Below are 25,697 nucleotides of genomic sequence, written 5' to 3' on the forward strand. Positions count from 1 at the left end.
TACTCATCTCAAGAACTAAACATAAGGAAACTGAGGGATGAACAATGTGGTTATAAATATGAAAAACAGAAACAAAATTTCACATTAATCATTAATATAATTATAATGTAAATAATTATACATGATTAATATAATAATTCTATTACTATATTAGCAATATGAATTTATTACATATAGTAATACCTTCCACTATTACCTGGAACAGTTTTTTTAATTAAGATTATTTTAAGGACACATAAAAACATAAAAATTATAAATATCTGTGTGATGTTTTTATACATGTATACACTGGGTAATGTTTTAATCAGTTTAAACATATCTATTTCCTCAAACATTTGTCATTTATTCATGGACAAAACATTAAAATCCTTTCTTCTAGGATTTTAAAATATACAAATTTATTTATTGATATGTGTGATAGCACATTTGAACTTACTTCTATCTAACAAAAGTAAAAAAATTAGATCAAATGGAAACTTTGTTTAACTTGATAAACTATAGATGATCTTCATGTATCTTAGAGAATAGATGCAGTACTTTCTAGTTCAGTGTGTCCTTCAGTTAGCTGGACTCAGTGCAAGTCTATTTTAGCCATTGTTTTATGGACAAATCTTTCACCACTAGTACCCTTAGACATTCATGTCTGCTATGCATTTCTTGAGAAAAAGGAATAATCAAGTACACTGGAGCCAGCTCTCAGTGGCTCACAAAAGCCAACTGTGCACATTTATCTAACACTGCAGTTCAGCAACAGCACATTGGTAGCTTGAAATTGGTCATGGTGGGAGTATTTATACAATGAAAACTGGCAAATACCGCAAATCAGGAGTTGTTTTCCTTCTGGAACACTTAAAACATTTACCAATACTCCACTTGAAATAACACAGCAGTCAGCTATATAATTTATACACATTTAAATTTTGTGCCAAAATAGAATAATCATTTATTAAAACAATGATTGTGTTTTCTTTTGGATGAATTCTGTTTTGAATGAAAACTTATATTGACAGTTTGTTTCACATTAGACTCAAGAGAATTGATCTCTCTGCCGTTTCTATTTTTCAGTTTATCCAAGCCACTGACACACTGAAAGTGTGCTGTATTTCTTTGGAAACTTTTCAGTAGAGACTGCAATTTACCAAGAGCTGCTAGGGCTAGCATTGTTTAATGTGTGGTTTAAATTTTATCTCGTTTATAGAGTTGGGATATGCTACTAATCCATGACTTAAAACCTGACAGCTTTATCGAGCATCATTATAGCTGGTGTTTTTCACTCTGTTAATCTCACTCATCTCTGACTTCCTATATAATAGCTGGAAAAGACATTAGGAATGACATATTTATGTGTGTGGACACAGTTGATCAATCCATCTAGGCTGTGGGGACTGCTGACTAAGGCACAGTAGGTAAATAACTGGAAGGCAATAAACGGAAGTGGGAAGGGCCTACAAAATGGAGCTCTGAATTTTGTAATTTCAAATGGCTCCAATATCGTGAACAGATGTGGCAAGAATTGAGATCTAATCATGTAAGGACACTTGATAGCAATCCCTTATTTAATCCGGCTATTAAAATTATTATGGAAATATATTTTCCAAATATTAATTGCCATTGAGAAAAAAAGGAAAAAAAAGGAAGGAAGGGAGGAAGGAAGGGAGGGAAAAAGAAGAACTCTAATTTTTAATGATAAAAACTTACAATGTGCTTACAGAGCTATTGTAAGCTATTCATGATGTATTATCATTAATCCTCCCAGTAGCATTGTGAGTTAAGTACCCTGTTTTCATCCCCATTTTACTAAATAAGGTTCTGAGTCATAGAAAAGATAAGTGACTTATCTAAGATCACTCATCTATAATTAGTGGTGCAGCTGGGTTTCAATTTGTACAGCTGGACCAGAATCCATGTTCTTCAACATTACTTTACACTGCGTCTGATTGGACTCTTCAAATCTAATCCTGGTCTCTCTCTGGAAAAGTCCAAACAGAGTCTTACTTCATTACATACCACTTTTTTTATTATCTTCAAATAATACAATACAATGAAAGAGGTATAAGAATGGCTAAAGACACTTGGAACTGGACTGTACATTTTATCCTTTTTATTCTAAAGTCAAAAATTAAAATTAAAAAGGAAGTATTTACATTTTTTGAGGACAAGTGTTCAAATGCAATTTCAGTAATATCAAGCATATTTAAGAGTTCATTGTATTTTAAAATTTCATTTATTAAAGGACTTATCCAGCACACCTAATTTTAGTGGCAAAATTTTGTGCCAAAGACGTATTTGAACTCTTTTCTATTTGACTAAGGTTCCACTGGGGCAGATGTTCAGAAATTCAGCAGCTATAAGTTTGCAGCAGGTGTGTGGCTTGCTGCTTCATTAGGTTTTAACACAGATTTTATGTCTCAGTTTATGTAAGAGTATATTGATTAGCTGTGTTTTGGTAACTGAATGGATAGAGAATTGTTCATCCACATAATCAAATCTGTTTTTAAGCAGTAAGCTGTTTTAACAGACTCATGCATACCAATAAAAACAAAGATCACAATAATTTAAAGACCCACCCTCAGAACTTTTCATGATAGGGAGATGATTGCAAATCCATCATGGACAGCTATTGCTGAGGGAAAAAATAATAAAGATAAATCAATGGGCCCAGAAATCTATGTAAGTTATATTCATAAATGTTGAAATGCTACTGAATTTTTAAGGCCAAGCAGATAGGAAATAAATCAAACAGAAGAAGCTTTAACACTTTAAAATTCTTCAGCACTTCTGTAACTTTAGCAAGTACTATTTTAGCAAAAAGCTTTGATTTAATCTTAAAGCTGAGAAAGGTAAGCCAATAAATTATTATGATTTTAGGTTTGCTTTTTTACCCTTGAGGATCAAACGTCACACTTACACTTGATCAACAATTGAAAGCAAAAAAAAAAAAAAAAAAAAAAAAAAAAAAATTGAAGGGTTTTGAAATAGCATCTGTGGAAGAATGCATCCCATATCCTGATTTATAATAGTCTGTTCTAAAGTTTTTACAATTCTTATTCCAATAAACAATATGCCCCATAAATTTATCATTCATTTACATTCTGACTTTATTGTTGCATTGCTTCTCAATCTTTTGGTGAAAATCAAGTGTAGTATCTAACTTTATAATCTATTAATATGCCCGTATGTCATTGCCTTTTATTTTCCCACACAGTGTAACTTATTTTTTTCGATCAACATGCCCTACCTTAGAAGTACAGGTTGAGTATTCCCTAACTAAGATGCCTGATATGAGAATTGGGGATTTTGTTAATATATTCATGTGCATAATGAGATATCTTGGGGATGGGAACCAAATCTGAACACAGATTTAATTTATGTTTCATATAGAATACAGTCTGCAGGCAACTTTATACAGTGCTTTTAGTACACCTGTGTTTTGACTATGACATCTCACATAAAATCATGTGTGGAATTTCCACTCACGGTGCTATATTAGCACTCAAAAAGTTTCAAATTTTGCCTTTGGGGTTTCAGATTTTCAGAATTGCAGATGCTTGAACTTCACCTGTTTTCCCACTGCAGACCATATGTCCATACTATGTTTATCTGCCTCTCTCCCACCCCGTATTTCCATAGAAAGTCTACTTACTCCATCAGATCCAGTCTAATGATATTCTTCCCTTAATCTTACCCCTCAGCCAGAATCACTTTCATCTTCTTCTAACTCCTTTACATCATCATGAGCCTGGCTTGCTCATCATTCTATCCCCATTACACACAAAACTACACATAGATCACAAAAGAAGAACATTTATTTTAAACCAATTCAATTTAATGAATGACTGAATTAATGAGTAAATGTATCTGAAACCACTCAAACTGTCAAATGACTGTGAAGTCTCGTCCAGAATACAAAATAAAAAATATAAGACTAAGCATTAAAGATATTTGGGCTTAAAAGACATTTGCACTTTGTTCTGGGATGTCTGCAAGAGACTGGGAATTTATTTGCATTTTTTATTTGTTCTCATTAGTTATACATGATAGTAGGATGTACTTTGACATATTATATGTATGTGGAGTGTAAATTTTCACTATTCTGGTTGTACACGATGTAGAATTTTATTGGTCATATAATCACGTAGGCACATAAGATACTAATTCCCAATTCATTCTACTATCTTTCTCATTCCTATTCCCTCTCCCTTCATTCCCCTTTTGTCTAATCCAAAGTACTTCTAATCTTCCCTACACACCCACCTTATTGTGAATTAGCATTAGAGAAAACATTCAGTCTTGGGTTTTGGGGGATTGACTTATTTCATTTAGCATGATATTCTTCAGTTCCATCCATTTACTGCAAATGCCATAATTTCTTTCTTTTTAATGACTGAGTAATATTCCATTGTGTATATATACCACATTTTCTTTATCCATTCATGTTGAAGGACACCTAGGTTGGTTCCATAGTTTAACTATTATGAATTGACCTGCTATAAACATAGATGTGACTGTGCCATCACTGTAGTATGCTGATTTTAAGTTCTTTGGGTATAAACCAAGGAGTAGGATAGCTGGGTCAAATGGTGGATCCATTGCAAGTTTTCTAATGAAACTTCATACTGCTTTTCATAGCTGTTACACCTGTTTGCAATCCCACCAGCAACATATGAGTATACCTTTTTCCACACATCCTCACCAACCCATTTATTGCTGCCTGTATTCTTGATAATTGCCATTCTGACTGGAGTGAGATGAAATCTCAGTGCATTTGTCTATGTGTAAGGACAATGGCTAACACATACTCTTATTAGATAACAAAGGTATAAGTTTATGGGCAAGAACAAGAACTGTTAAGAATGGTACTCCAGGGAAAAACCAGTGGAAGCAGACAACCCATCCTTCCCAGAGGTTTTATATAACTGACACAAAACTGAAGTCCAGCAGGCATTCCCAGTTGGATGAGCCCATTGTTGACATGGACTCTTCTATGCAGTTTTTGTAGAGCTGGCTCAAGTTCCACAGAAGGCGAGGTGCTTTGCACTAAACTTGTTTTGGACTTTATATATGAAGCTCATTCTAGTAGGGATGGCCAAGAGTAGAGCTAACTGCAGCTCCATGGGGGATAAATAATCCTGTGCCTGCAGAACCGACTCTTGCTTTTGACTTGAAGCTAGAAAATGGTTCTGTACTAGCTCTAGTTCTATGACTACTGCATCTAGTAATATAACTGCCTCCAGTTCTGTGGCTGGTTTTCATTCTATCACTGCTTCTGTAGCTTGATCTTGCACTTGAGATTTTTCCAGAGTTGGTGCTAAAGATCGAGTTGGTGGCAGCACATCTTTGTGAATGTAGCTGATGACTTAATAGTACAATTTAAAAATGATTACAAAAGTTAAATTTTGTTTACATAAAAAATATCAATGTGAGAAAATTAGCTGAAATCTTTAATGCCTTGGATTCTATAAGTGGTTGTGACCAAAATTATAAAGGAAATGTTTTATAGGAAATTAGTTTAATACTGTCTTTGTTATACCATGACGAAGAACTTAGCTGCATTGTGCCCATGCCGTAACACGTCATGAAAAGCCAAACTTAACTAATGGACCAAATTATCTGGTGCTATTTTCAAAACAACAAAATTCAGGTTGCACAATGAGTATTATTGGTGGTTTTTAGTCAGATTTAGACTGATATTTTAGAGCCAAAAAAAACAAAGTGCGAATGTTTGGAAAATTTATAGCTTGATGAAGGAAGAAATGCAGAAATTAAGTGTCAGATTGTCACAGAAAAAAATATTTAATAAAAAAGAGATTAGTGGGGGGAAAATAAAAGGCCATCTGGCCAGTGCTAGGCAAGGTGAGGAATTATAGAGATTCCTTAAAAACAAGAAATGGAACCCCCATATGACCCAGCTATCCCATTCCTTGGTATTTGTCCAAAAGAACTAAAATCAGCATACTACTGTTATACAGCCACTTCTATGTTTATGAAAGCACAATTCACAATAGTCAATTATGGTAACCAGTTCAGATACCCATCAATAGATGAATGGGTCAAGAAATTGTGGGATATATCAACAATGGAGTTTTACTCAGCCATAAAGAATGAAATTATAGCATTTGTCAATAAATGGATGGAACTGAAGAACATGATACTAAGTGAAATAAGCCAGACCCAGAAAGTCAAAGGTAGAGTGGTTTCTCTAACATACAAAAGTTAAGCCAAAATAAGAAAAGAATAGCTGGTGGTGGGGGTATCCCATGAAAATAGAAGAGAGATTAGTGGAATAGAGAAAGAGAGGAAGGATATTGACTGGGAAGGATGAGGGACAGGAAAAGGAAAAAAAAAAATGGTGAAATTAATCTGATTAAATTTTCCTATATACATATAAGAATATAACACAGTTAATTTTACCTTTATGTGTATTCATAATGCACTAATTTAAAAAATGTATGAATATAAGAAAAATCAGTAGAGTAGAGGAAAGGGAACAGAAGGAGAAAGGAAGAAAAGGAAAGAGGAAGTACTGGAGACTAAATTGGAGCAAGTTATATTATGCTCCATTAAATTATGTCAAAATGAGGTCAATATTATGTATATCTATAATGAACTAATTTTTATAAAGCACCAAAAACAACCAACAAATAACCCCAGAAAAAAGAAATACATTGTGTTACATCACAGAAAAGAAAAAAACACGTGGTAGGCAATATAGAACACACTCTCATGTCTGTAAATGGCACAGCCCTCCGCACTATACAAGCCACTCCTACACACAGAAAAAATCCTAAATTGCTGTGAAAAACAGTAAGATAAAACTTTCTATGCTTCCTTTTATGCTTTTCTCTTCATGTAAGAACAGAGTGACTTTGCTAAGAATTGATATTTTTCAGTGCCTTCTTCAAGCACAGAAACAGTAGGAGCAGGGATTTTTACAAATTCACACCTAATAGTCCTTTTCCTTATGTGTGATACTTTGACAGGAACTCAAAGGTAATTCTAAGACTTTGGGGTTTCATCTTCACACGTAAATATTAATGCACAGTATATAATAAATCTTTTTCCATATTTTTCCTTGACAAAAGAATCCATAGTGCTACCTCTAAGGCACAAACAGACTCCCGTTCCTTAAGCCTTGAGGAAATACATGTTTTGATTTATGCTATTTTTTTGTCTATATAAATTCTCCCTAAGAAATCTGTCCAGGAAAGTTAGCTATTTATTTTCAAGGATGACACTCTTCATTAATACAGACTTTATCTCTGTGTATTTTCTGCTTCTCTCCCTGACCAGCAGTATGTTGGACCTTCTTTCTCACCAGAGCGTAATTGGCGTTATTTTTTTCTGTTCCTCAGTCACCTCAGAAGAAGGTCGTTCTATGGATTTTGGCTTTCGAGTAGATATTGAAGAAAAAGGATTCTACACAGAGAATTTTCATTCAGCAGCATGGGTTTTCCGAGGGGACGATGGGAATCCTGAAGATAGTCCCAGATGTCTTAGTAAAAAACCACGACCAGTAGCTGGTAAGGACTCTACAATCATAGCAAGATGAGTAAGCTCTGGAAAACTTGTAGCTAGACTCCAGGCAAGTCTCTGCAGTCACCAAACTAGAAAACTGGGTAGGAGAATTTGGTGAACTAAAGCATGTGTCATATACAGCACATTTCTTAATATTGAGTTTTTAAAATAAAAACTGTCTTAAGAGTTATTCAAACAGGAAAGTAATTCTAAAGTTGGAATAAAGATTAATACACTCAGAAAGAAGAGTTTATTTTCATCCTTAGTTAAAAAAAAGTACTTACTAATTTTAAAAATATACTAGAAAGTATGAAGAAGTAATAAATTGTCACTTGTTATTCCAGCTTCTCTAGATAACTGTTTTATTGTTTCTACATTTTTTATTATACATACTTCTGGTCCTGTTCTTAAAAATATATGAAATATACATCTGATACTATCATGTATTTATTTTTATTTTGATATATATGATCTTACAGCCTGCTCTTCACATTTGATAAGTATTTAATAACTACACTTTGATAATTTTTGCAGACTTCATTAATATTCTAATATTAATGTTCCATGATAATTTATAAGAGGAATTTTAGTAAATTAAAAATTAATAACTATATGTATTTCCCTAATGAAATAATAGCTTGTGATTTTTAAAAAACTTACACCTGAATTATAATTTTCGATATGCAAAATATTTACTTCAGTCCAATCTTTGCTGCAATTTTAGGGTGCAGATCTTTTGTGAGCTTCTATTTTGTTATTACAAATAACCTTCATGAATAAACAATTTAACACAAGCAAAGATCCAGGCAGAAAAGAATATTTTAAAGTAATTATACAATAACGTATTCAATAAACATCATGCCTACTATGGTCAAGGTCGTAGGGGTAGTTGTCAAAGGTACATAGAGAGAAATGACAGGTTTGAGAGTATGACAAGTTCTACAAAACAGCACATCATTTCATTCATTACAGGCATCGTAATGTGCTCAGTTTCATCTTATCTCCAATTATACAGATAAGATGTAATCCATACATACGTATATATTATGTATAATGTCATTTGTCTTCTCTGTAGCGTAAAATAGAGTCTTTCTTGGTTTTCTTCTTATAAATACTATGAAATTGAACAATGGAGGGTTTAAATGAGGAAAAGTCGTAAATCTAAATAAGTTCTTATATACATGCCTAAGAGAATACAAGGTTTGTAATTTGCATATGTAGAATATTTATTTATATTTACATCAAATTATAAACAAATTAAGCTTAACCACACACTGAAAAGTAAACATGAGACTTTGAATCCAAAACTTAAATTATTCAGAGTAGAGTTTATGAAAATCAAGATAGTGTTGAAGCATACAGTTTCAGTTAAGTGAGATGAATAAGCTCTACAGACCTGCTGCACCACAGTACACCTATCATCAACAATAATCTGTTGTACATCTAAAATTTTAAGAGGGGAAAATCTAATGTTAAGTGTTCTTACCAGAATAAGATAAAAATTTTTAAAATAAAATAAATCAGAACAACCACTATAGTAACAAAAGGTAGATGATGGGAATCTAGGAGCAGCCTTAAAAAAAAAAAAAAAAAAAAAAAAAAACACCAAATTTTCTAAATCTAACGTATGTACATTTGAGTTAAATGTAGGGAAAGAATATCAAACTGAAGGTCAGACCTTCAGGTCAGAATATCTGTCTTTTATTAGTTCATTGGTATATCCCAATCTCCCAGGACTGTGCCTGCTTCATCACAGGAAGTCAACGTGTATTTTTAGAATAAATAATTAAAAATACTATAAGTACAATACAATAAGTACTATTGAATATTTATCACCTATGTGATTTTGGAAAAATCATCCACCATTATTATCCTTCTGCCTATCCCAGAATTTAAAAAATGTAAAACAAAGTTATATATGTGAAAACTACAATGGGCTCTTTCTATTCATTTTGGCTATTTTTATCTCCCTCTTTTATTTCTCTTAATTTTATAATAAATTCGGCTGAATAATAACTATAAATATGTATTCACATACATGTCTATGTATGTTTATATACCTTTTTATGTAAAATATACATAATTTATATTGTATTAAAATTCAGTAAGTTAACAAATATTTATGGAATATTTGTTTGTGGCAGGAACCAGAGAACATAAAGATGAGGAAAACATAATTCCTACCCTCATAGTATTTTAGCTAAAACCTGATGTATAACACATATAAAAAGTACAATTATTATAATTTCTACTACTGTTTGTATTCATCAAAGAACAGCATTTTACTTAATTTGGTATTATTTGGTAAAAGAAAACAAGTGGAATTTATTTTTTGGGGTGTATATAAATATATTTGTACATATGCATATATGCATGCATTTATGTATATATGTATGTCTGTGTGTGTGTATAAAAATATATTTAAATTTTGCAACTGAGCTTCATGATACAACTTATTGGACTGAACCTCAGTTCAAGAATAGCTTTGTGGGAGATAGCTTAGTTGGTAGAGTGCTTGCCTTGCAAGCACAAGGCCCTGGGTTAAATCCCCGGCACCACAAAAAGAAAAAAAAAAAAAAAAGAATAGCTTTGCTTTCTTTTCATATTGTTACTAACACTTCAAGTGTTACTTGTACCAGGTGCCTGTGTTCATAACTATGTGGTACCAAGAGACCAATAAAAGAGGATGGAAATTAAGAAGAAAAGTGAGTTGAAGGCTAATAGACAGTTTTTGAACTGAAAATATCCTTGTTAACTAATAACATTTTAAGTTATGCTAATTTATATCTACCAGAATGAAATAAAATTCATAATTTAAAAACAAAAAATCCTATCCTGAATTTCCTGAAAGAATTCTTCTGAGTTGGATAGATACTATATCACTATGTGAAAAATTTAGGGTATGTTTAGTATATCAGTTTTGTTATATTTGTGGATATATCCACCCTTTGAATTTTCACATCCAGCTATCTGATTCTAAGGAGATATTATCTGGGGGATAAATTATTGATGATGTGCCCACCCAGTCTCTGAAACAACAATAATATTCATTTGTGAATTTTCAGCAGTTGTGCAGTACTTGTGGATTTTCCACAAGTGACAAGGGAAACCAGGACTATGCATTTTAAAATATGAGAAAATTGTCTTCAGAAGGGGAGGGTACCATGTTACAAATCATTTCGATTGTCTCTTCTCCCACAGGAGAGCTCTGCAGTTGAGTTCACCATTTCAAAATTTTATTGAATTGTTTATTTTTTATACACATTGTTGACATTCAATTTGCCTGATTGAAAAACTGAAAAGAAAGAAACACAACCTAGCTAGCAATAGCTAGCTTAACTGTCTCATGCAATATGAAAGTAAAAGAACAAACATAATTTTATTTGAATCAACACAGTAAAAATACTCCATTAAACAAATATCTGTTGGGTAATCAATCTGTCAAAGCACAAGATAGTATCAAGAGAGTAACCTAGAGGATGCAAGAAGTCTTGACAAGTGTAGATATTAGAAATGATTTCTTCAGGGGTCAGAAATAGGATTTCTGATTTTTTTTTACTTGATTGGTTACCAGCCTGTTGCAGACTGCTGAAATATTAATTCCTAAGTCCTTGAATTTCCCAGTTCTGTTTCTGAAGTTATACTGAGATCCAGTAAGTGGCAGTCCAAACAGTCATACCAAAGAGAATTGTGTTAACCAGTAACAGAGATTTCCCCAGAAGCATTGAAAAGAGCAGAGCACAGAATTTTAGAGCTGGAATGCACTAGTACCTTCTCAGCAACTTTGGTATGCTTTTCTTGATTACAGTTAAAAAAAAAAAAAAAAAGCATTTTCTTCAGACGTTTTGTGAAGACAATCATTCCTTCAGGAATTCACGTGAAGAGACTCTATCTTTCCGGTCTTCGAATGTTTGCCTATTTTGGCTGCCAGTGTCTGCAACACAAACTCCATGAGAAAATCACCCCTTGTCTGTCTGGAGAACCACTACATTTTAGTACTTAGGGAAACACCTGGACATATAGTAGGTCCTCAGTAAGTGCTTGTTAATGAATGACTTCTACTATCAAACTGCAAGGAATTCAGAAGAACAGATGCATGTTCCGTTGTTTTTATCAGATACTTTTGTTATCTGTCTGACCAAGGAAGTGGTCTCATTTGAGCATGCATGGACAAATTGCTTAACCTTTTACTATATGTGTTATTTCTCATAAGAAACTTAATTTGAAAAATATTGATTTACCTCAGAATATCTGAGAGAAAATTTAATAAGTTAAATGGCAAATCATCTTACAAACTGAGCCAAGTAATATAACTTTATAATACCAATATTTCTCCATATGTCAAAGACAAGCTCACCTGCCTACCTGCCAGAGATGGCAAGGAAGAGATGCCACATCAAATGGAAGATTGAACTAAGGGCCTTCCCCACTCTAAATAAAATTGTTGTCCATCACTTTAAACTCTCAAGAGTTCCTTTGACCTCTTAAATGCTCTCAGTTCTGGCCATGTTTCAGCTACATTTAGACATTCGGTAATAGTCTTTGTATATAGACCTAAAAAGTAGGCCACACTGCACAGGATAAATGTGCAGAACACCTAAATCTCTTCAAGAAATGAAAAGTGACAAATAAAAACATTGAAAAAGAACATTGGCATAAGTCAGCAAACTATATTATCCATGAATTATGTTTCCTATTTTTCAATAAAAGGGGACTCTATTAAATTTTAATTTTAAGGTGTTAGATTGCCCTAACCTTATTAATAAATCAGCATTCTTATTTCACAGCTATTTACCTGGCCTTTCCCCAGGACCTCAGAATAATCCTATTATTAATACTTCACTTTTGAAGCTCAGAAAAATATCATTATACTTTATTATTATTTACTCTCAGTTATTTTCGATTTTTCATTGACATATAGAAATAAATGGACCAATAAAGTATGTCAATCTAATTGTTTAAGGAAGATTAATGCTCTTAGTACTTCTCTCTTATAGACTTGACCATAAATAAAACATAATACACATTATTTTGAAGTCTTTTGTTGTATTTCTTTATTGGATACCATTGTTAGCATTTAAAAATGAATCATCTGCCATCATATAAGCCCTTCAGGTGTTTTATTTCGTGTATTATGAGATGATTCAGGTATATGTTTTTTTCATAAACAGGAAATGAAGTGAAATTGTATGATTAAAAATGAATAATTAAAAAATAAGAATGCCTACCAAGTGCACATCTCACTCCTTGGACACTGTCCTTCCACAAAAGGAAGAGACAGTCTTGCTAGGGTGTGTTTTCTGTCTTGGAATCATGCCCCCTCCTTGCCTTTAAAGAGAAACAACAGAAGAGTTGTGATCAGAGAGGATTTTTACCTGTGAGATGCCCTCCTTCTGGAACTCAAACTTGGAAAATGCTCTTGGTAGTGAACACAGAAGTTAAAATCTTTCAAGGTAGAGAAAATTCAAGAGGGTCCTTGAATGAGCTGAAGTTATGAATAAACTGAACTCATCAGCAAGCAGAAGCTGAGGAAGAAACATACACACATCTATACCTGCACACACAGAAAAGAGGGTACAAAATCAGCAGGGAGAAGAACAAACAGAAGGAAAAGCAGGTGAAGAGGTCACTGGACTGGAGTAAAAATCCATGATCTCTTAATGAAATTCTTGGGACTCCACACCTTCAATGAAGCACAGTTAAGAGTTTCTTGTTGAAAGACCAAATTATTCCTATATTCTTCTGAAAAGCTCTGTTGTTTTTAGCTTTTCTTGGTTTCTTCTAAGACTTAAATGCATGAGTGAAGATTCTGTTTTCTTATCTCTATAAATAACCTGAGACTAAATATCTTATTTACAGATCTAGGTGACTTAGATCTTTAAGGCCCAGGTGCCTTACAGGTAGCTGTAACACAGTGGTTAAGAGGGAAACCTTGGGCATTGTACTGCTCTACCTCACCATATGACTCAGGCAAGTCATTTAACCTCTTGGTGCCTCAGTTTCCTCTTCTCCCCAAATAAGAATAATATGCTGTGTGTAAATTAAATTAGATACTACTTATTTAATACTGGTTAGGACATTTTCATTAGTTCTGGCATGTAATAAACAATAAATACTAGCTACTCTAATAATAATATAATTAATTAATAATACCTAAAAATTAACTCAAAGCAATGCCCCCTTTGCTTTCTTTTTAGTTCGTGAGCGAACGGTGAGACTATTCAAGGGAACTGGAGATTATCCCTGGGGATTCCGAATTCAGTTCTCCAAACCAATCATGGTAACTGAAGTGGATACCAGTAAGTAGTCTCACAATAAAAGCTTTGATTCATTTCTGAACAATTATCTCAACCCTAGCAAAATACAGAAAATAGCTTTCAATATCATAGTCCTGTAAAACACACATATGCAATAGAAGCAACTTCTAAATCTCAGTTTATCAAAAATGTATGATTGAGAACTGTTCATGATCATATATTTTAAATACATGTATTCCTGATGGAATGTACTTTCTGATCAACACAGAGTGTTACTTAGTCGTCCTACCAAAAAGCCCTATTTGTTTCTACAGAAATGGTGCTCAATTCTATAGGCAAGAAGACTATTGACCAGATAGCTGCCCTCTTGTCAGTATTTAATAGTTTCTGGGAGGAATCCTATTACCCCTAAATTCTTTTCTCCATAGCTTCCCAGGTGTCCATATTTTTAAATTAGTGAAATGGGAATTAGTAAATAAATAGACTTTTTTATGTCCTGATTTCTAAGTTGAGAATAATCTGAGATGGATGATTTGAAAAAATCAGAACCCAAAAAATATCATTGGTAGGAGCATAAAATAAAGTATCTATACTCAGCCTGGTACATTAGGGGAAAAGCAATGAGATTATCACAGAGGGAAACTCAGGGTCTCTAGAGAGTTTCTGAATTGCTTTATTATCAATTGTTTTTTATCTCCCCATCTTAACACTGAGTTCCCCAAGGTTGGTCAGCAACTGTATTTTACCTATTATATTATCCTCAAAATCTGGTGAAGCAGCCATGAGACAACAGAATGGTGCCCCAATAACACTTGGTGAGTGGCTGTGAGAGCCCTAGATGTCTGAAGGCTGGAACAGCATGGGGAAGAGAAACACTTCAGGAGGACCCACCTTTCCTGCTTTGGCCACATGCTCTAATCCCATTTCTGGCCTCATTATCACTAGGGTCCCATTCCATTTCTCTTGGTCAGCACTTGGAGTTCCTCTGTTGTAGACTTTGTGGTTCTGTTGGAAACTGCCCTTCTGTTATGAAGAAGTGAATGACTTCAGCTCTAGTAAAGGTGACAGGGATGACAAAGTGCATCAGAGGAAATTGTTGCTTCCCAGCCCATTACACAGACATAGGTGACACCAGTGAGCAGGAAACAGTGTTCAGACGCCACCAATTTTTTTTATATTAATGGAATTTTTAACCAACTATCAGGGTATGAGAATAGAGAAAGGAAATATTTATTGCCCAGAGAGACTGTAAGATCTTTTGGGCACAGTAAGGAAATTACAGTTCATCCTGACAAAACTTCCTGCAGGTTATCATTCATCCCAGGTGAGTAATAAGTACACATGCTATGGAATGTAGAGTTTAGTCTCCTATAAGCCTGAGAAGAATATCTAAATGTTAAGTAACCTGACCACCTATTTTAGATTCATTGATGTTACAAAAGACAGAGATTTACTTATGTATTAATTTATTTTTAGATTTTTATTTTTTTTAATTTTTATAGACCGCATTTTGATTCATTGTATACAAATGGGGTACATCATTCCATTTCTATGATTGTGCACAATGTAGATTCATACCATTCGTGTAATCATACATGTACCTAGGGAGGGTAATGATGTCTATCTCATTCCACCCATTTTTCAACCTCCTCCCTCTCACTTTCCTCTATGTAATCTAAATTTCCTGCATTCTTCTCTCATCCCACACCTACCTACCCCATTATATATCATTCACTTATCAGGGAAAACATTCAACCTTTGGTTTTTGGGGATTGGCTTAATTCACTTAGCATGATATTCTCCAGTTCCATCCATTTATCTGCAAATGCCATAATGTTATTCTTCTTTATGGCTGAAAATATTCCATTGTATATACATAACACAGTTTCCTTATCCATTCATGTGTTGAAGGGCATCTAGGTTGGTTCCACAATCTAGCTATTGTGAATTAAGCTGCTATACACATTGATGTGACTATAGTATGCTAATGTTAAGTCCTTTGGGTATAAACTAAGGAGTGTGATAACTGGGTCAAAGGTGGGTCCATTCCAAGTTTTCTCAGAATTCTCCACACTGCTTTCCAGAGTGGCTGCACCAATTTGCAACTCCACTAGCAATGTAAAAGAGTGCCTTTTCCCCACATTCGTGCCAACATCTATTATTGTTTGTGTTCTTGATAATAGCCATTCTAATTGGAGTAAGATAAAATCTTAGAGTTGTTTTAATTTGTATTTCTCTAATTACTAGAGATGTTGAACACTTTTTCATATATTTATTAATCACCTGTATATCTTCTTCTGTAAAGTATCTGTCCAGTTCCTTGGCCCATTTATTGATTGGGTACTTTGTATTTTTGGTGTAAAGTTTTGTAAGTTCTGTATAAATTTTGGAGATTAATGCTCTGTCTGAAGTGCATGTGGAAAAAATTTTCTCCCACTCATTCCCTCTAAAAAATGGAACAAGACAGGGATACCCTCTTTCACCACTTCTGTTCAACATCGTCCTTGAAACACTAGCCAGAGCAATTAGACAGACCAAAAACATTAAAGGGATATGAATAGGAAAAGAAGAACTAGAGCTGCCACTATTTGCCAATGACATGATTCTATATTTAGAAGATCCAAAAAACTCCACCAGAAAACTTCTAGAACTAATAAATGAATTCAGCAAAGTAGCATGATATAAAATCAAAACACATAAATCTCATGTATTTCTATACATAAGTGATGAATCCTCTGGAAGAGAAATTAAGAAAACCACTCCATTCACAATAACCTCAAAAAAATAAAATACTTGGGAATCAATCTAACAAAAGAATTGAAAGATTTCTACAATGCAAACTACAGAACACTAAAGAAAGAAATTGAAGAAAACCTTAGAAGATGGAAAGATCTCCCAAGTTCTTGGATAGGCTAAATTAATATTGTCAAAATGGCCATTCTACCAAAGTCACTGTACAGATTTAATGCAATTCCAATTAAAATCCCAATGACATTCCTCATAGAAATAGAGAAAGCAAACATGAACTTCATCTGAAAGAATAAGAGACCTGGAATAGTCAAAACAATAATAAGGAGAAAAAGTGAAGCAGAAGGTATCACAATACCAGGTCTTAACTATACTATGGAGCAATAGTAACAAAAACGGCATGATATTGGCACCAAAATAGACAGGCAGACTAATGGTACAGGATAGAAGACAAAGAGACAAACCCACATAAATACAGTTACCCCATACTAGATAAAGGAACCAAAAACATACAATAGAGAAAAGATAGCCTGTTCAACAAATGGTGCTGGGAAAACTGGAAAACCATATGCAATAAAATGAAATTAAACATCTATATCTCACACTGCACAAAACTCAACTCAAAATGGACCAAGGACTTAGGAATTAGACCAGAGACCCTGCACTAAATAGAAGATAAAGTAGGCCTGAATCTTCATCATATTGGCTTAGGATCAGACTTCTTTAACAAGACTCCCAAAGCACAAGAAATCAAAGCAAGAATCAATAAATGGGATGCATTCAAACTAAAAAGCTTTTTCTCAGCAAAGTATATAATCAATACTGTGAGATTTACTTATTTATAATATCAAAGTATAGATCAGTTAATTTCACTGTAAGTATAAAAGCCATGTAATATCACAGAGAAAAGAACTCACATTCATTACAGACCTATTTTGAGCAGAGTATTATATATATGTAATCAAAATGTCAAGTATTCTTATCCGATCTAAAGTTTTATATACATATATATAATATTACTAGGGAGAGCATATATATATGCATATATAACAAAACTTGAAACTTGATATTATCACATCCATTTAGCAGATGATTAGATTAAGGGTCAAAGTTGTTAAATGACCTGCCTAAGGCTTTATAGTTATAGTCATGGCAACACCAATGTTCAGGTATCAGAATTTCTACTTCCAGAACAGAGTTCCTTCACTATAATTTATTTCAGTCAGGGCTCTTTTGCAACTTATAGAACATTGGACTGTACATAGTTTAAATGATGCAGGGCAAGTATGGGCTCACAGAAGCTGAAGTCTCTTAGCTGATGCATGGATTTGATTTGCTTCAATGGCTCAATAATTTTATCAAAGACATGGCTTCTTTCATTCCCTTCTTTGGTGTTGCATGCTTCCCTGTTGGATACAAAACAGTCTCCACAGTTCTAGTCTTTTCCCATCACAAATCATAGGGTCAAAAAGAGAGGACAGTTTTCCAACTTCAAATACCCTTATTTTGCTATCAGCCCTGGGGCCCACTGTGAGTCGGTTTACATAGGCCAACTGCAAGGGGAATAAGATTGTTTTAAATAAATTACTAGAAAGCCAGGGACTACTCCGGACCTGAAGGCAAGGAATACTCCTTTACCTTCCTCAAGCTTTCTGTAAAAATCTGATTCTACTTATCAAAGAACTGCCTTTGATATTTTCATGACTTGATTCTGGTCAAATACCTTAAATATCACATCAACTCTTTTTAGCTAATGGTCTAACTACACATTACCTCTAATATTTGTTTATGGAATGAACAATGTTCAGTTGGTGTATTAAATAAAATAGTTTTTTTCTCAACAGTCTTTCTAATCAATTACCTTACAGATCCATTCTTCCCTTTCTGAGTAAGTTTTGAGATGATCTCTAATTTTTTTTCTTAGACAATAAAGACACCTTCCCTTTGTTTCATCATTAAAAGTCTAGACTAACCTAATAATCTTAGAACTACAGGTCAGTCTAGAATAATCATCAAAATGTCAAGTATTCTTATCCGATCTAAAGTTTTTACCTTCTCTCAGTTTGAGCCTGCCTCAGATTCGCAAGTATGGTTGTCTTTTTTATGATTTCCTATCTCTACTTCCTATTTTTCAGAAATTCTACCTCTACACCTCTGAATGAACTGGAATTTGTATCTTTTTTGCCTCCTTCACCTATGGAAAGCCAGTCTTTCCTGTTGTGTGCTTGATCCCCTTTGTTTTCACTTTCTAATCACTTACTAAATATTAGTAAATTAGAAACAGATAAAAACCTCTTTAACATAACAAAGGAAGTTCCTTTATCTTCTGATAATAGACAAAATGAATGTGCAAAAGGTTGAAGGAAATCCCTGTGCCTGGCAATGGGAGGAAAGCATGAGTGCCAGAAGAGCCTCTGAGCACACCTGTCTGGCACCTGAGAGAGGAAGAACAGCAGGACTGGGCAGGGAGAGACTCAAACGAGTTCTGAGAAATTCTGAGACAGGCTAATAGGGAGCCCCAAGCAGAGTCTCTATTAAAGGAATCCTGCTTTTGGCCCGCAACCGCCTGACTCTAACACCCCCTCCAAGTTCAGTCACTAGCCGCAATCAGACTGGGAGGAGTATAGCCTCTGTGAGAGAGGCTGGGTCCAAAAGTGTGCCAATCAAAAGTTCTCAGTCAGTTCCAGTTCTTGCAATAGGTAGATGTGGCAGTGTGAACATAAGACGGCCACAGAGGGTGCAGGAGAGTAAGCCTTGGTGGGGAAAAAAGGAAGCTGATGAAAATAATTCTAAAAACATGAAAATCGCTACTTTGCAAATGCTATAGAAAGAAATCAAACAACTAAATTAACAGCAGAAAAAACACATTCATCTATTTTAAATCTTAGTATTTAAAGATGTTAGTTCTTCCCCAAATTATCTGTAGATGTACTCATAATCAAAATTCTAGTAGTAGTTTTTGTCCTCAGTTTTTATTTATTTATTTATTTATTTATTTATTTATTTATTTATTTATTGGTAAAGAGTTCTCAGATTCTAAAATATTTACAGGAAAGCAAGGGCCAGATTACTAAACTGGATTTTTTTTTTTTTAATCCAGGGGAAAAAAGCCTTCTATTCCTTAATTAGATATTAAATACAAATGCATGGATATATTCTTATTCTAACGTGAATGAGTTTCAATTAAAGTTTAGTCAGTTAATCAAATATATATACATGTATGTGTGTGTGCATGTGTGTGCACATGTATACTATTTAGCCAATTATTTCTTTACTGATGAGGGATGTGAGGGAGTCTTTCTCATGTCAGTGGGATTTAGGGGTGGAAAGGTGAACTACAAAGAATTGAAGAAACAGTGCTGAAGAAGAACTTGGCAGCAGGGCTCAGATGACCAAAGATAAAAATTGCAAATATTGTCTAGGTCAGTTTTACTTGGCTCCTTAGTGTCCTTTATATGAGCAAGAACACAAAATAATCGTGTGCCATGTTATCTCTGTTTTAGATACAAAGACAGGCAATATTTTAGCATCAAGTGGCTTCAGATTTCTTACTACATTTTTTATAGAAATCTGGCTTTAACAAAATCAGTGTTCATTCATGAGAAATTTATTAAAGGATGTTTCTCATATTCCCACTCCATTTTCTTTTTCCCCTCTTCCCTTTCTCCTCTTCTTATTTTCTCTTTCTCCCCTCTCTTCTTTCCCACTTCCCTCCTCTCCTTTCCTTTCTCTCCTTCAGACTTCATGAGATTAGTTTCGACAGAGACAAAGGAATTTGTAAGAAATATAAAAATTACTACCCTTTAAAAATCAAACTGGACTGACTTCATAAATTCAGTAGAATTTTGCAAAATATCCCAAAGCTTTACATACCTTTTGTGCCTGCCCTTCTAGATAAGTTAATGTAGATTAATAAGATGTTATGATTTATTGAATTTCTGATACCTTTGCAACTGTTCAAATGTGAGACAAATAAAAATGTTTGCATTGCAAATGGCTTTTTATTTAGAAGCCCCCAAGGTTTTTGTAATAGGAAAAGCTAAGACATCTTTACTGTACTAGAAATGGTGCAATACATAGTTAACCTAGGATTTTATTCATCATAAGAAAGTGCTGCCCTGGCAGGGATTCATGTAGCTGCTGAGTCTAGTTCTCTTTTTTAAAATGTATTCCTCAATGCTGAAGAGCACCCTCTGAAATCCATTGTCTAGTCAAATCTACTAAATGAGGGGTTGAGGGACTTTAAAATTACACATATTTTCAGCCCTTCTGAGAATCTTATTCATACCACAAAACATTGTTCTGGATGCAGTAGAGAGGCTTAATTACACACTGAAGATAAAAAGATAAAACGAGGAGACCTGTAGGTGGGATGGAAATGATTATCCATAAGTATAGAGAGACCGAGTTTGCTTGGAGCTTACATAACTAATTGCCCACACCCGGCTGGCATTTGCATGAACATTTTCTATGAAAGCCTAATGCTGTGAGATCTGTTGGCATAAACAAAAGAAACAGATGTTTCAACTTTGATACCAAGCAAACTTGAAAAGAAAACTATAAATTTAAGGAAAGGCAAACTATAGAGGACATTTTGAACAAGGCCCATCTTTTGAGAAGCTCTAGCATTTTAAATGCTACTGTTATAGTACAATTTTTAAATGAAAAGTACAAGCTCCTTTTTTAATTACAAGGTTTTCAGATTCTGCATTATATGTAAATATGCATGAAAAGATAGAGTAGCTCAGCATTCACTTCATAATAAACACAGAACTGTGCAGTCAAGTATCCTATTAGAGGGAAATGTAAATTTAGAAAATTATGGTCTTATTTCCCACCAACAAAGTAGACTGAACACTTCCATCTACTCCTAAGATCAGCCTCAAGTAGAACAAACATCTGTGTGCTATATATCACAAGGCTGCCTTGAAATATCTCCCCCAAGAAGTCCTAATGCCTAAAACTTCCACCATAATTACTAGATAAAGGAAAACTTATATGTTCCATTGCAAGATATTGGGACATAATCAGTACCCTTGATAACTAAAGTTAAAAGCAATTACATGAACTACCCAGAAGAGTTATATTCCATAAATAATTCCTCTATGAACAAGAATCATTTTCACTCTCATAACTTAATGGTACAAAAATAGAACAATTTTAAAATGAGCAGGGGATTTGAGTAGACATTCCTCTGAAGGAGATGTATAAATAACCAATTAGCAAGTGAACAGTGTTCACCATCAGTAGTCATCAGGGAACCACAAATCAAAACCACAGAGATACCACTTCATACCCACTAGAAGGGCTGCAATAAAAAAATAAAGTTAGATAATGACAAACCTTGACAAGAATGTAGAGAAATCCAAAACACGTATGCAATGGTGGTGGGAGTATAAACCTGTATAGTCACTTTGGTAAACAGTCTGACGGTTCCTCAAAATGTTGGATATGGAGTTCCCACTTGGGGAAATTCCACTTATGATATAAACCCACAAAAAATTGAAACAGATGTTCACAAATTTCAAAGTTAAATCCAAATTTACATGGTGGTGTATTTATCTTTTTAAATGTGAAATAACCCAAATGCCCTTCAACAGATGAGTGGATTAAAAATATACTATATTTTAACAACGAATATTGTTTGTCAGCTACAGGAATATATGACAGTTTATAGCAGATGAATCTTTGAAAACTTTAGGCTAAGTGAATAGAGTCAAACAAAAAAGACCACATGTTTTACGATTCAATTTATATGAAAGGGCATAGTCACAGTAGGCAAGTCCAGAAAAGCAGAAAGCAGATTTGTGGTTGCCTCTGGCTGAGCAGGGGGTTACAGAGTAGCTGTTATTGACTAGAGTTTCTTTACATAGTGACAAAAATGTGCTAACATTAGATTGTGGTGATGGTCACACCACTCCATCAATATGCTAAGAACAATTGAATTGTACAGTTTACACAGACAAGTAGATTGTATGTGAATGACATTTCAATAAAGGTACTTTTTAAAAAGGATTATTTTCATATTAGTAGATTCTTTCAGTAAAAATATTATTTAAAATCAAATTTTATTTAGGAATGGCAAACTATTACTGGACCTCTACACTTATTTTAGTGGTTTATAACTTTATCTACTCAATCATTTAACCTATTGATTGGCACAAATACTCAAATGTTTTCCTTCTACTTCCATAAAGTTCTTTATCATTTACTTTCCCATCTTTGGATATTATCACCTTTCCTCTGCTCTCACTTTTTTTGAGTTCTTGAACAGAAGAGAATTAAAAATGCTGTGGTTACTCTTTTTTTGCGGGGGGTCGGTACTAGGTATTGAACACAGGAGTGCTCAATCACTGAGCCACATCCCCCATCCTTTTTACTTTTTCTTTTGAGACAGGGTCTCGCTAAATTGCTCATGGCCTCACTAAATTGTTGAGGTTGGTTTGAACTTGCAATCCTTCTGCCTCAGTCTCCTGGCCCCTGGGATTACAGGAGTGCCACCACACCCAGCAACTGTGGTTACTCTTATGGCACCATGACAGGGTTGTTGATTTCTTTTTGTCCTGTAACTCTTCACTGTCTTCATTGACTTTTACTCTTGGGTCTGTGCTAATAAGTATCTGTTCCTTTCTTATATTCTCTGTGCCCCCTCTTTTCTCCTTCTTCTAAAGTTAATTATTCTTCAAGATTTTGTCTTCAATGCTCTGATTTCTCTCCTTACATTTGTCCCATTGGTTAAGAATCATGAATCTCTTTCTCAGGCCCATCTTATCTTCTACATTTGAAAAGTTTTTCAGTAACTCAAATGAACATTTTTGACTCTCTCTTTCAAGTTTATCTCAGTGTATCTAAAAACAATACACATATTCAACCAACACTTAAAAATTTCCTGCCATGTGTCAGAGATTATACGAAGCATGGGAAATATCAAAATAATTAAGAAATTTTACTTGTCCATGAGGTGTTTACAGTTCATTAAAACACAATGAATGCAATAAAATGTTTCAGCTCCCATGACAGATTTTTACTTCTCACTTCCAGTTCCCATTTCTGCAGTCAGATTTCAGGTTTGCATTAATTTTTAGTAATAATTTTCGTACTGATCTAATGTAATATAATCTCTAATGTAACCTCTCCCTACTCTAAAGTAATCTCTTGAAAACAGCTGCATATATATTTCCTGCTCACAGTCTTTAATGTCTCTCTAGTGTTGAAGGATCAAGTACAAATTCTGCATCTTCACCATCAAGACCCTTCATACTTGGTCATCTTTTCTGCCTTAAACTCACTGTCTACCCACAGTCTCTGTTCCAACTCTGAGTCACTAACTCTTTGGCATGTATTAAAACACTGTTTCCATAACTTTGTTCAGAATTCTTTTACTTTCTTGCTTTTTGGATTATTTGAGATTACATTAGCTTTGAAACAAAAAGATATTTATAACTTAAGACCAAAAACTGAAAAAAGAAAAAAAAAGATTGTAAGTCACATTAATTAGTCCATTGTGGATGTTCTTGATTGGAGAATAGTAAAACTATTAAATAATGTTTCATGATACCTAGGTTTCTCTTTTCTTATGAGTTGTCATCCCTAAGGGCTTGAGGTCTTTGGCATCTGGCAGGCAGATGGTAGAAGAATATGAAGGATTGGTTCTTGGGATGTTGTTATGGACCAGGTCTAGAAGTGGCACACTTCACTTTGGTTCACAGTCCAGTGGCTAGAATTCATATATCTTGCATGCCCAACTCTGCCCTCCCTATGACTCCTCTCTGAAGAGAATCTATTTATTAATCAGTCAGATCAAATTCTAATTCCTCTGAAAAGCATTTTGTAACTACTCCAAATTGGAGAGAAAATGTCCTTTTCCAAAGTTTCACATTATTGCATATATATATGTGTGTGTGTGTGTGTGTGTGTGTATGTGTGTGTATGTCACTCACTATATCACACATATATATTTTTTATTAAGCATGTCTTTTCTTTTGCAATAGAATTTTAAATTTCTTGCAGGTAGGAATTATGACATAAAATCTTGACATCATTCAATCATTCGTTCAATATGCATTGGTTGGAAGACTATAATATATATGACTTAATATTTGGTGCCATGGGGCATACAAAAAAATGAGAAATTGTCTCTGGACCTAAGTTGTCATTTTGGAATTTAATTTAGAAAGCATTGCCATGAGTAAGTGCTTTGAGTTCTTTTAGACTAAGGAGGAATGTATTCAAATGGTCACGCATACCATGAGACTTTAATTAGGTTCAAGCATGATATTAGGTAAATGAACAAAATATCAAATACTATGCTTTACCTACCCTTCTGTATTGGTGAGTCATTGTTTGTCAAGCAGAGAAGGCCTTCCCTACTATTATGAACAGATTTAAACGGACTATAGCCATTACTGGAAATAGTCTGTTACCTCACCAATAGATCCATGCTTTAAGATTAAAATCTTTGATATGTAAAACATTCTACATAATAAAATCCCTATATTGCTGCATAATACTCTGCATGTCCATGAACAGCACGTATGCACCAGGAACTGAGATCTAAGAAAGAGGAAACAAGCATAAAATGAAGCACAAAGGGAAAAAAGAGACGTAAGAATTTTGGTCAAATATGTGGAAAACTTTATTAAAAATTAATTAACCTTGAAATGGCTGATTACATCTTTTTTATCCCTAGAAAATGTTAGATGTGTTGCAGTAAGTGCAGATGCTAGAATCCAAGGGATAAAATAAATAACTTCTGGCAAGGTCCTCCCCATCTTTCTTAGCCTGGGTCCTAAGGCTTGGACTATTTTTGCTTTCCTTTCTGTAATTGTTCAGGGAGGAGCCTATATGATGAAAGTAAAAGCAGCTCTATTTCTTTTTTCTCTGACCACTCCAAGATCTGTTTTTGCACAACTTTGTAAGTATTTCAATTACTTGTTCCCCCAACAATCCTGCAGAGAAGCTCTGCCCTGCCCCCATCCTCCTTTTATAGATGAAGATATTGAGGTTAAGTGATTTTCTCAGGGTTACAAAGAGACCTAGCAGCAATGAGGGAATGAGAACTAGCAGTTCAACCTTCCAGTGGATGAATAGATTGCATTTCTGAGCAGCTTTGCTATTATATTGCAAAGAGGCCACTCAGACAACCAGCTGAATGTGGGAGTCCGCGAAATGAAAGGG

General features: G+C 34.2%; 2 protein-coding genes across 2 annotated transcripts in view; both read left to right on the forward strand.

Annotated features, from left to right (window-relative positions):
- NUDT12 (nudix hydrolase 12) overlaps nt 1-19,275 on the forward strand; it is a 97,682-nt gene extending 78,407 nt beyond the window's left edge. Inside the window, exon 8 of the transcript XR_013764796.1 lies at nt 19,264-19,275. The gene's annotated coding sequence lies outside the window, so the exon portion shown is untranslated. The remainder of the gene's footprint in view (nt 1-19,263) is intronic.
- LOC306664329 (uncharacterized protein) overlaps nt 1-25,697 on the forward strand; it is a gene marked incomplete at its 5' end in the record, with an annotated part of 117,379 nt that overhangs the window by 22,069 nt on the left and 69,613 nt on the right. Inside the window, 2 exons of the mRNA XM_079145159.1 lie at nt 7,353-7,520; nt 13,713-13,814. Coding sequence (XP_079001285.1) covers nt 7,353-7,520; nt 13,713-13,814 — 270 coding nt within the window. The remainder of the gene's footprint in view (nt 1-7,352; nt 7,521-13,712; nt 13,815-25,697) is intronic.

This window comes from Sciurus vulgaris, assembly GCF_902686455.1.
Source record: "Sciurus vulgaris genome assembly, chromosome: 6".
In the NCBI taxonomy this organism is placed as follows: Eukaryota; Metazoa; Chordata; class Mammalia; order Rodentia; family Sciuridae; genus Sciurus; species Sciurus vulgaris.